Source organism: Meles meles, chromosome 8, assembly GCF_922984935.1.
Source record: "Meles meles chromosome 8, mMelMel3.1 paternal haplotype, whole genome shotgun sequence".
NCBI classification, from domain to species: Eukaryota; Metazoa; Chordata; class Mammalia; order Carnivora; family Mustelidae; genus Meles; species Meles meles.
The window spans coordinates 6,016,641-6,027,714 of record NC_060073.1 but is presented as its reverse complement, the minus strand read 5'-3'; the positions used below and the strand labels follow the sequence as shown (position 1 = coordinate 6,027,714).

General features: G+C 62.6%; 2 protein-coding genes across 2 annotated transcripts; one reads left to right on the top strand and one right to left on the bottom strand.

Annotated features, from left to right (window-relative positions):
* The first annotated feature begins 106 nt into the window (after positions 1 to 106).
* CNIH2 (cornichon family AMPA receptor auxiliary protein 2) lies at positions 107 to 6,233 on the top strand. The gene is made up of 6 exons (XM_046017694.1): positions 107 to 537; positions 4,251 to 4,319; positions 4,736 to 4,783; positions 5,039 to 5,151; positions 5,266 to 5,409; positions 5,594 to 6,233. Exons 1-6 carry the CDS (start codon positions 457 to 459, stop codon positions 5,619 to 5,621), a joined length of 483 nt encoding a protein of 160 aa, XP_045873650.1. The 5' UTR covers positions 107 to 456; the 3' UTR covers positions 5,622 to 6,233.
* A 362-nt stretch (positions 6,234 to 6,595) lies between these two features.
* Positions 6,596 to 10,928, bottom strand: YIF1A (Yip1 interacting factor homolog A, membrane trafficking protein). The gene is made up of 8 exons (XM_046017693.1): positions 10,714 to 10,928; positions 9,804 to 10,015; positions 9,535 to 9,639; positions 9,333 to 9,411; positions 7,773 to 7,830; positions 7,449 to 7,604; positions 6,903 to 6,996; positions 6,596 to 6,805 (listed from the first exon to the last, which is right to left on the bottom strand). Exons 1-8 carry the CDS (start codon positions 10,742 to 10,744, stop codon positions 6,659 to 6,661), a joined length of 882 nt encoding a protein of 293 aa, XP_045873649.1. The 5' UTR covers positions 10,745 to 10,928; the 3' UTR covers positions 6,596 to 6,658.
* Positions 10,929 to 11,074: the final 146 nt, after the last annotated feature.

Here is an 11,074-nt window from a genome sequence, read left to right as displayed (position 1 = left end):
AACTCGTGTGACGCGGGGGGCGGGGGCGGGCGCATGCCAGGGATGTGCGTCCATGCCGACGTGTCCCCGAGGTTGGGGCGGGGGTGGCGCCCGGGCCGGGCGGTGCAGGCGGAGGGCGCACAGAGACCCAGCCCCGCCCGAGGCCGCTCGCACGGCGGCCCCGCCCCCGGCTCCGCCCCGCCGGCTTCGCGGGCTGGAGAGCGAGGGAGCCGCGGGCGAGGGATCGCAGGATGAGCGATCGCGGCCCGGGCAGCCGGCAGCGGACGCGCCCCCCGAGCCCACCGGCCCGCGCCCCGCGCGCCCCACGGCCCCGCGGCCCCGGCCCCGGCCGCGCCGCCTGCGTCCCCCGAGGCCTGCGGGCCATGCCCGGCCGGCCCTGAACGCGGACCGGGGGGCGTCCCCTTGCGCCCGGGCCCCGCGCTGGCGCCCCCCGGGCCGCCGCCCGGCGCGGGGGCCATGGCGTTCACCTTCGCCGCGTTCTGCTACATGCTCACCCTGGTGCTGTGCGCCTCCCTCATCTTCTTTGTCATCTGGCACGTAAGGCCGGGCTGGGGCTGGGGCCGGGGGGGGGGGGGACCGGGGGCACAGGGAGCGGGAGGGGGCCGAGCAGATGGGCTCGGGTCCGCCGAAACTTGGAGCCTCCTCTCCGCTATACCCCTTCGGTCAGCTTCTGTTCGCCCCCATGAATACCCCCTCCCGTTGTCGGCTTCCTTCCTGGGGCCCCCTTCCTCCGCCGCCCCCGCCTGTCTGTGGGTATGTCAGTTGGTCTCTGACCCCCTGCCCCTGCCCCACGCCGCCTTGGGGTGTGGGGCAGAATTCTGGGATTCTTGTTCCTTTCCTCCTACCACCCCCCAATCCAGTCGCCCCCGTTTGTCTGTCGGGCAGTTTGTCTGTCTGCTTGCCCCCCCTCTGTGGGTTTTTCCAGCCGGAGTGATGGAGCCGGTTGCCATGGCAACTGCATCTGTTTACAGGACCCACAGATCGCAGAGTCCATTAACCCCTTCCCTCTCACTCACCTCCCTGACCCAGCAGCGACTGGCTCTTCAGCAGACCAGAGACCTCGTCCCCACCGCCAGCTCACCTTGGGTTTCCCTGCCCCCTCCTTTCCGGGCTTCCCCTTATCAGGTTTCCTCCCCACTTCCCATTTTCCCTCTTCCTTCCCGCTTCCCCCTTTGTCTGGTATCCCCTTGGGTCTGTCTCTCACTCTGGCCTGGCTTCACACCTGCTCTTTCTGTGTCCGTTTCTCATCCTTCACCATTAGAGCCCCTCTCCCTCATTCTCTCTGGGGTCTTCTCCTCAGTGGTCCCCTCTGCCTGGCTCCCTTCCTCTCACCAAGAACTATACCACTCAGCCTCCAGCTCATTGTTTGGGACGCTTGGCCCCCCTTGACTGCCCTCCCTCCACCTCTGTCCCCTGAGGTTTTGGCCCCCACCCCGATCCCCTCAATGAGGACTGCCCGCCTTGGTCGGCCTGGTCTGTCACCTTGCGCTCCAGGACATCTTCCCGATCTTCATGCCCTCTGGGGGGGTTCCCTTACCCCTCTGCAGTCATTCCCCCTGTAACCCGCTCTTTCCTTCCTCCTCATTACCTCACCTGCTATCACCTGGTCTCCCCACTTCCTCTTTTTTTCCTGGGACCCGCTGCCCGCCCCCATGATCCCGTCTGGCTCTTGACCAATCTCTCCCTTCACCATCCCCCAGCCCCCTCCTCGACCTCAGGGTTCCATGGATTCACTGCACCCCCCCTGCGTAAGGAGTGAGCCCCCACAGGCACCTTCCAACACACACCCCCCCTCCCATCTCCAGTCCTCTCCCTGGTTTTGCCTCTCCCTCCCTCTCTCTCTGTGGGTCTCTTAATTGCTTTTTCTTTTCTCCCCCTTTGTCTTTTCCCCTTTCTCTGCCTCCCTACCCCCCCCAATCCATCTTGATCTCTCTGAGCTTCCTGTCTCATCCCAGAGTCGTGGACAATCCTGTGGGCTGGGGGCAGGAGAGCTGGGGTCCTAAAGATCGGAAGAAATTGAGGCTCACAGGCTGGGAACACAGACCTAAGCAGTTCCTGGGAGAAAGTTCCTGGAAATCAAGTAGCCCCTTTTCAGGCCTCTCCCCACCCAAAGACCTCCCACAGCCCCTCTGGGGGTCCCTGTCCCTAGGGGCTACTCAGAGCAGTGCTCCATCCAACACTAGTGTTGATGCTTCCTGAGAACCGGGGTCTGGGCAGCTGAAGGAGAGTCAAGGATGAGTAGGACTCAGGCTTTGCCCTTGTAAGGCTCCTAGGCTGGGGGAAAGGGCCCAACAAATATTTATTGATCACCTATTATGTGTCAAGCCCAGTGTTCACTCAGCTAAGCTATTTAGTTCAGTGATCTTAGCAAGTCACTAGTGCTGAGTCTGTTTCCTTGTGGATAAAGTGGGTTTGTTGTATATACATCAGAGTGCCCAGAGCACGGCCTACTAAGGGCGGTGGGATGGGCATAGGCATAGGAGGTGTGGTCCTCAATCCAAATTGGCAAGAACCAGAACCTTCCAGGGCAGGACCCCAGATCCCACCCCAGACCCTGAGCCCAGTCCCCACTAGTCGCTAGGCAACCCTGGTGGTGAGTGACGCGTGTCAGCTGTCATCGTGGGGGATTGTTTGTTCCAGGGGGCTGAGTCAGAGCCAGGCAGCCTGGGGGGTGGGAGGCGCGACACCCGCTGCCTGCTGGTGGTGCCAGCTCTGGGGCAGACAGGCGGCACCCTTCCGCTCCCTGCTGGACCCTGTTGCTGTGCCTGGCAGGCAGGTGGCGGCCCAGAGTCCATGGGGAGGGGGGTGCTGCTCCAGATGGCCCCGGCTCCCTCCAGGAAGCCCATGTTCTCTCCCTCCAAGCTGTCTGGGGTCCGGGATACTTGGGGGTGATGGGCCCTGTGCCCTTGTCCGGTGCTGAGGGGAGGGGCTCCCAGAAGACTTTTCTTCCAGACCTCCTTCCATGTCAGCTCCCACTGCCCCCCACCCAGGTCTGTCTTATCATCCCTTCGAACACCTGTACCTCTCAAGAGTTCCCCATCCCAACGAGTACACTGCCATCTGCCCAATGCCCCGACACCCAAAGGCAACTTGGGCCCCTTTGCCTCCACTCCTGCCACTCAACCCACTGGAGTCTGGCTTCTAAACAGCTCTGCAACCCCCCCCCCTCCCCACCTCCCCACTCTCTCACTGCCTCTTTCCCCATGCCGATCGTCATCGATGAGCACCCCCCTACCCTTCCCCCATTTCCTCACTGGCCTGGCCTTCCTATGATAAAGCCATTAAGAATTTTAATGCTGGAGTCTAATGGGTTAGAATCCTGACTTACCACTGACTAGCTGTGTGGCCTTGGACAAGTGACTTAGCCTGTCTGTGTCAGTTTCCTTATCTGCAAGACAGATATGATAATACCAGGCCCTACATCGTCAGGTTGTTGCAAGCAATAAACGAGGTAGTAAACAGAAAGCCTGCTGGCATAGAGCGAACATCATACAGGTCTCGGCTGGGACTGTTCGCCAATGTGTGCTTCCCGCTCCATCCATCCTAAAGTGTTAGCCTGACCGTCCTACTCAGCTGCTTATACCCCTCAGTGGCTCCCCTTTATTTTGGGTTAAAGTCCAAACATCTGGTCTGGGCTCACAGCATCTCCAGCCCATCTTTCACATTCCCTTCTTTCTTCCCGCTCACCTCACACCGTCACTCGACCCCACGGAAGCTGCGGCTTCCTCAGTGTTCCTTGTTCTTTCAACCTTCTGTCTTTGTACCTGCTGTTCCTGCTGCTCCGACTGCCCTCCCCCGTTTGTTCGCCAGTCACCCACTCAGAGTCCAGCCTGAACTCTGCCCCCCATCACGCCCAGTGCTGGACTAGGCACCGCAGTAGTCCCGATCACCTTGGAACATACTTCACAGCTCTCCCAAGCAAGGGAGCCTACCCAGGCGAGGGCTGTGCCTGAGGCCTCTGGGGCCCCGGTGGCCAGCAAAGGGCAGAAAAAGACACCATCTCTTGGGATGTTTTGGATGGACGCATCGCGAATATGGTTTGACTTGGGCATTAGCGCACCAGGATGCCATTCCCCACTATTGGGTGACCTTGGGCCAGGCCCCGCCCCTCCCTCAACCTCAGTTTCTCCACCTTTGCATCAAGCTCCACCCGGTCCAGTGCCCATGCATGAACTCCTGTGTCACGGAGGGACGGGCGGGGGGCCATCAGCTGCTGCCCCCACCCTGACAGGCACACGCTCCTCCCCCAGATCATAGCCTTTGACGAGCTGCGGACCGACTTCAAGAACCCCATCGACCAGGGGAACCCAGCGCGGGCAGTAAGTGATACATGTGCTGTGCCGAGGTGTGTCCGTCCGTCTGTCTTTCCATCTGTCCCAGGCGAAGGGGGATGGGGGACGGGACGAAGGGGTTGCGTGGTGGGACCGGCGGCGGCCGTGGCCCTTCCTGTCTGTCCCCGCCCCCAGCAAACACCTGGCGCGGGCTCAGGGCTCGGGTTCCTCCTGGCGGGGCGGCCGTTGCCAGGCTCTGGGCCGTTGCCGTGGAGACGCGGGTGAAGGTCCCTCCATGGTGACGGTTGCCATGGGGACGGCGCGGCGGCTTCGCGGCCGCAGACCGCTCTGGCGCCCCCTGGCGGCCACTTGAGGGTCGGCGGGGGATGTCGGGAGGGCGGTGGGGGCACCCGCAATGCCCGCTCCTCCGCCTCCCCCATGGCAACCTTTTCCTCCCCCTACAGCGCGAGCGTTTAAAAAACATCGAACGCATCTGCTGCCTCCTGAGGAAGGTCAGTGTCAGGGCCAGTAGCAGGAGGCTCCTAGCCCAGCTTGGCCCCTTCTCTCTGTGACCCGGAGTGCGGCCTTGCCCCTCTGGGCCTGCTTCATCCGGACCGGCCACCGGGAGGGAATGGGAGGCTCGCCGCCTCTTTAGTCCCCAGAGGTTAGGGTGGGGAGCACCTCCCAAATCCCGGCTCCCCTCTGCGCCCTTGAAGCTGCGGTGCGTCCTCCCACCGAGCAGCTGACCTCTCGCCCTCCCTCCCCAGCTGGTGGTCCCGGAATACTCCATCCACGGCCTCTTCTGTCTGATGTTTCTGTGCGCGGCGGAGTGGGTGACCCTGGGCCTCAACATCCCGCTCCTCTTCTACCACCTCTGGAGGTGAGGGCCTCCGCCTCCCCCGGCTCGGCCGCCTCTGGGAGGGGCCTTGGGGAGGGGGCGGAGACGAAGAGCAGGGCAGAGACGGTGGGCGCTCAGGCCCCTCCCTCACGCCAGGTACTTCCACCGCCCGGCGGACGGCTCCGAGGTCATGTATGACGCGGTCTCCATCATGAACGCCGACATCCTCAACTACTGCCAGAAGGAGTCGTGGTGCAAACTCGCCTTCTACCTGCTCTCCTTCTTCTATTACCTGTACAGGTGAGGCCCTGCCCGCCACAGTCGGAAGCCAGGGAAGGGATGTGCCTCCAATTCCAGGATCGGTCGGGCCCCAGGTTGCCACCTTTATCCCCCGAAGGACTGAGGGCAGCCCAGGGTACGGCGGGGCGGGCGGCCAATGGCCGGGCCTCCTCAGGGCTCGGCTCACTGCCTCCTCTTCCCGCAGTATGGTTTATACGTTGGTGAGTTTCTAAGGGGGAAGCCGGCCAGGGAGCAAGCCCAGAATGGACCGGACGCCTGTGCACCCCAGCCCTACCCCTCGGCCGCAGAGGCCTCAGCCCTGGGGAGGGAGGGGGCACTGGTGCCCCCAGCCTCCTCTCCATGCCTCCGAACTGCTGCTGCGGGGACCTCCCGCCTTCAGAGCCCCCTCCCCTTGGACCAGGGCTGGGCAGAGCTCTGAACGGGGCAGGGGCTCCTCTGCCGGCCTGTAGGCATGGCAGTCAGTCTTGGAAGGGGCGGACCCTCCGGCCTTGTCCACTTCTGGGGGGGGAACATGGACCCTGCCAAAGGGCAGGGCTTGACCCTGGAAGTTCTGGGCCGCCCCCCTTCACCCCCACCCTGAGGCTCCCCCTGCAGGTGGGGGGGTACCCGCACCGGGAATGAGCAGGCTCAGCAGGGGGCAGTCCCACCCCTAGTCTGCCCTCTCCCCTCCCCCAGGCTCTCTCCAGACCTCCCCCTTCCCCATCCCCACTTGCCCCAATCCCGGCCTGTCCTGTCTCTTGGACCCATTTTCTATGTTGCCTGGAGGAGTCCGGCACCCCCTCCCCGGCCATTTGTGAGAAAATATGAATAAACTACTGCAAACACGTGGGCCCCGGTTCTGCTCCGGAAAGGCTTGAAGAGGACACGGGGGCAGAGGGACTCTCTAGGGAGCGCCCTCAGCTGAATCCCCAGTACAACCAGGCTCAAACCACCCGCGCACGGGACCCCCTAGGGAACCCCTCCGATGGATCAGAGGCCTCCGCGGTGTCCTCGGCAGCCGCGCCCTTCTGTCCTCCCTTTCCTGGCCACAGCTAAAGAGCCATTCCCGCTGAAACCCTTCCACCTGCCTCTCAAAGCGGTACCAAGGCCACCAACTCCAGGAAGCCCTCCCCTGGGTGCCCTGAGCCTGGTAACCCCCGGGCAATGGAGAGCCCCCCCACCCCCGTCCCCAGGAACAAGGGTCAAATACAATCAAGGAAATCAAATCTTCAATGTATGGAAAAAAATCAGTGCCAGCGGGGGTCAGGGGTCACCGGACCAGGTGGAAGGTCAGCCAATATATGATGAGGGGCTGGAAGGCCGCGGCTCCCAGGGTCAGGTAGAGCTGGAGACGCTGCCGGGGAGCTGGGCCCCCCATGTTGTCGGGGCCCAGGGCTGCTGTTCGCAAAGAGCGCACCTGGAAGGAAGGAGGGCGCTGAAGCTGGGCCGGGCGGGGGAGGCTCGTCCCCGGCTCCGACCCCGGGGTGCAGCGCGAGGGGCAGCCCCAGACTCACGATGAAGTACATGAGCGCGGATGAGGTCCAGGCCAGGGCCACGTAGTAGCCGTCACTGCCGAAGAGCAGCCCGGTGAGCACGCTGAGGATCATCCTGCAGGGGTGGGCGGGCGGGCGGGGGGGGGGGGGGGGGAGAAAGAGAAGGATCCAGGCCCCCAAGGGTCCGGGCCTCAGACAGGCCCCACCACCTAGCCTAGACCCCACCCACCACCCCTGGGGCCCTGGATCTATCCCCCCAGGCTCCTGGACTCCAAATGAACCTAGAAGGCCTAGGACTCAGTATAGAATGCAGACGTGAGACCCCCTTCGCTACCCCAGCACAAGGCCCTTCTCCCCTGTGTGCCCAGGGTGACTCTCCTACATTCCTGACCTGAACAACAGTACACGGGTCCCGAGCACAATGCTGAAAGCAGCGGGTTCCTCAAACAGAAGAGCCAGGGCCCAGAGAGGGCAGACACAATTCAAGGCAACAGCTACACCAGCTGGGGACCCACGGCGGCAGGCCCCTCTCCCAGGCCTGCTTCTGGCCTGGCCCTAGGTACTCACCCCACATATTTGTAGCCGCTGTAGGCTAGCAGGTGGAAGGTGCTCAGGTCACTGCGCACGGTGGCCAGGTAGACACCCAGGAGGAGGGCGAGCACCTCCATGACGACCCACACCAGCGCCGTGCTCGCGCACAGACCCAGCACCTCCGGGGAGAACCTGTGGCCGTGTGCGGGGGAAAGGGGTGTTTGGAACCCAGCCATCCTGTGGCAGGTGTGAGACTGAGGACATGGGCAGGGCTTGGGACTTGCCACACAGGTCCCCGAGGGAGGTGAGGAGAGCAGGAAGGGGAGCCGGTCGGAGCGGGGGAGGGCGCTCGGTACTGACCTCTTCTGTGTGCCCAGTGCCGTCCCAGCCAACAGCACGTAGGTGATGAAGGCCATTGCTGCCAGGAGCCAGAAAGATGCCATCAGCCTGGTTTCCTCGATCAGAGCCCCCTGGCTAGGTATTTGGGGCCACGTACACTCCCTACCTTCTCCCCATACATCCCTTCCTGCGTGCCCCACATATGCATCCGCCCAACCTCCAGTCACTCCTACTACCCTGCCTGGGATGCCTTTCCCTGCTCGGCCCTCTCTCTCCTGCTACCTGACCCTTCTCTCAGGACCACCACACCACCTCCTTCCCTGTCCGTGTGTTAGGAAACTCACTAACTCAAGTTTCCTGCTTGGATCACACCGTATCATGGGCCAAGGCTATTACTAATCCTAGACCAACGGGCAGGAGCCACACGGATCTCCCACAACACGGCAGGACTAAAATACAGACTTGGAGACAAGCCAGGCTCTCCCCAAAGTCCGGCCCCTGGGGAAGACTTCACCCCAGCCAGTAATTTTGGGTCTGGCCACTGGTGCGGGCTTTGGCGGTCCCACCAACGCAGAGGGCTCTCAGTTTACCTCTGCTGTTTCCACAAAAGCTCAGAGCCCGGGGGAGCTGGGCTTTCACAGCCTGGAACTCCTCCGCCCTCTTCTCTGCCCCCTTGAAGGACCAGAACTGACACGCCCACCAGAAAGCACAGGGTCTGAAGTCAGGAAACAAGCTCTACCAACTATAAGCTACGGGGCTTCCAAGACAGTTGTCTCCCTGAGCCCTGGCTTCGACACGGAAAATGGGGACGGCAGGTCCCGCTTTACAGGGTGGCTCTGGGAGGAAAGTGGACTGAAGGACAGAAGAGCCTGTGGTCCGACCGGAGTAACTGAGCTGACTGGCTGCCCTGGCAACCCGTCTGCAGGCCGCGCGGGGCCGCTCACCCCTCCTCCGGGGTGTCCACCGTGGGCTTCGCCTCGTGCAGGCCCCAGGACAGAGAGGAGTCAGAGGGACAGCCTGCCAGCCACCGTCCAAGGTGGGCAGCCTGACCCCGTGCCACGTGGATGGGCAGTTATGGGAACCCGGAAGGGAGTGACCGCTTCCTCTGAGAAGGCAATGTTGGAGGACTTGGGGGACAAGTAATCGCTGTGACAGTGACTACTATTTTCAGTGTGCCCCCTGCTGAGTGCACAACACCTCCCTGAATCTCCACAACAGTCCTTTGTGGTAGAGACTGTTGTCATTCCGGGCGAACGTAAGAGTAAAAGCAGCCAGCCTGAGGTCCCATTCCCGGAAGCCGCAGGACCAGGTCTAACCCCTGAGCTCCAGGCTGCGGAAGGACACGATCCCAGTTAAGTAAGAGGCAAGAAGATCGCAAAAGGGAAAACTCCGAAGGCCCTGAAGGCACACCCGGGAAGCTCCGTACTGGTCCCACTGCCGTCTACTGGGTGTCTAGCAACCACCACACACAAAAGCACCGAGCAGATGCTGAATCAATGCACGAGCCTCTCTCCCCTTGTTGGGGCCTCAAGGCACAAGTCCCCTCAACTGTCCCCGAGCCCAGGTCAAAGAAAGACTCACTGGGGATATAGAGGTCAGGGGCGTTGAGATCTTGCCGCGGGGGCAGAGGCACATCGCGACTGTACTGCACCTCCCAGTTCTGGCGGTAGCGGCAGCAGCCAGGGCACGAGAAAAAGATAAAAAGAAAAGAGAGAAGGGGGTTGAGATCTGGGGGCCAAACTCTGGGACGGGCGGAGGGAGGCACAGGGCCCCGCCAGCTCACCTGGTGTGTGTAGGGGAAAACCAGTAGCCCCAGCTTCTTGGCCACATAGGCTGTGTCCACCGCAAAAAAATACTTGAGTTTGTTCACAGACACAAAACGGTGCAGCTGGGAGAGGAGAGAGGAGGCTGTGGGCAAGCCGCACACCAAACCTCGGGGTGCTCCTCGGTGTGCTCCTTCCCTGAGGGCTGCTGGGAGAATTAGGCGGGATCCCGCGATGCCCCATCCCTGGCCACAAATCTTGCCACCCTTGCCCTGGGGGCGGGCCACACCTCCTTGTGCACCATGTCCTTCCCATGGGATGCGATGGAGCTGCCATAAGCCATAGCCACGTTGGCCATTGGGTCCCCAAGCAAGTGGTTGACATTGAAGGCCACGTCGGCTCCTGGGGCTGGGTAGTCCCCTGGCTGGCTGGCGTAAGCACCGCTTGTATCATCGAAGAGGGGAGGAGGGTCTGGAGCTGCCCGGGCCCTGTGCTTGGAGCCTGTGGGTTTGTAGGTACTGGTGTAGGTGACAGGAATATCAGGCATGAGCCCAAACCACCACCCCTTTCCCCAGGCTGGGCAGCCCTGTATGGGTCCTGGGGCCACCCAGCAATCGGTTAGTGAAACCCGGGCTGCATACGGGTAGGTAACCCAGAAGGAACTTTGATGAGGGCTCCTTTCCCAGAGGTACTAAACGTAGGCAAAGAAAGAGCTGAGGCAGCGCTTGGAAGCGGCTGCCCACCTATAGGTTTGGGGCGGCGGGCTTCTCGAGGGAAGTGATCTCTGAACTGAGCCCTGGGGGAGAGAGAAGTTTCCTAGGTGAAGATAACTAACTGGGAGGGCGCTCCGCAGGAACAAGCGAGGGGAGAGGCGATAGCTGGGTACCCAAAGGCCCTGGGCTGTGGTGAGGGCCCCACTAGGGCCATGACAGGTAAAGAAAGTTCTGAAGGCAGACCCCGTTCGTGCCCGGGTCGGGCATGGGAATCCCAGCTGTGCTGTCACCGCTCGGTCTCAGGACTGGACCCAGAGGGCGAAGTCCGGGACGCGTTGTGGAGTCCCGCAGGGCGGAAACCCGAAAGACACCCGCCGCCCTGGGGAGCGGTCACGACTGCCCCTCTCCCTCAGGGTGAGCGGGCCGCGCCGCCGACCCTCCTCCGGCCGGTCGGGCCGCGTCCCGCCCGCCCCGCGCCCCACGCACCGTGGGCTCCGTAGCCCGAGTGATAAGCCATGGCCGCGATGCTTGCGCTCCCCAAGGGCCCGCTGCGCCGCCTCGTGGGTACGAATACTAATAAGCCAGCTGCTCTGCTGCCTGGGCGCCGACCGGAGTTACGGAGCAGACCGACACGTCCGCGAACTCTCCGACCGCAGCCGCCATGTCCTCAGCGTTATCCTCCGTCGCCTGCCATTGGCTCCTCGGCGGCGCTAGCTCGTCCCTCCCCTCTCCCAATTGGCTGCTGGCGCGACTTCCCCGAATTGGATTCGGCAGGAGTCAACTTCCGGGAGGGAGGGAGGCGGAGCAATTCAAGGCGCTCTCGGATTGGATGGTGGATTTGCTAGTT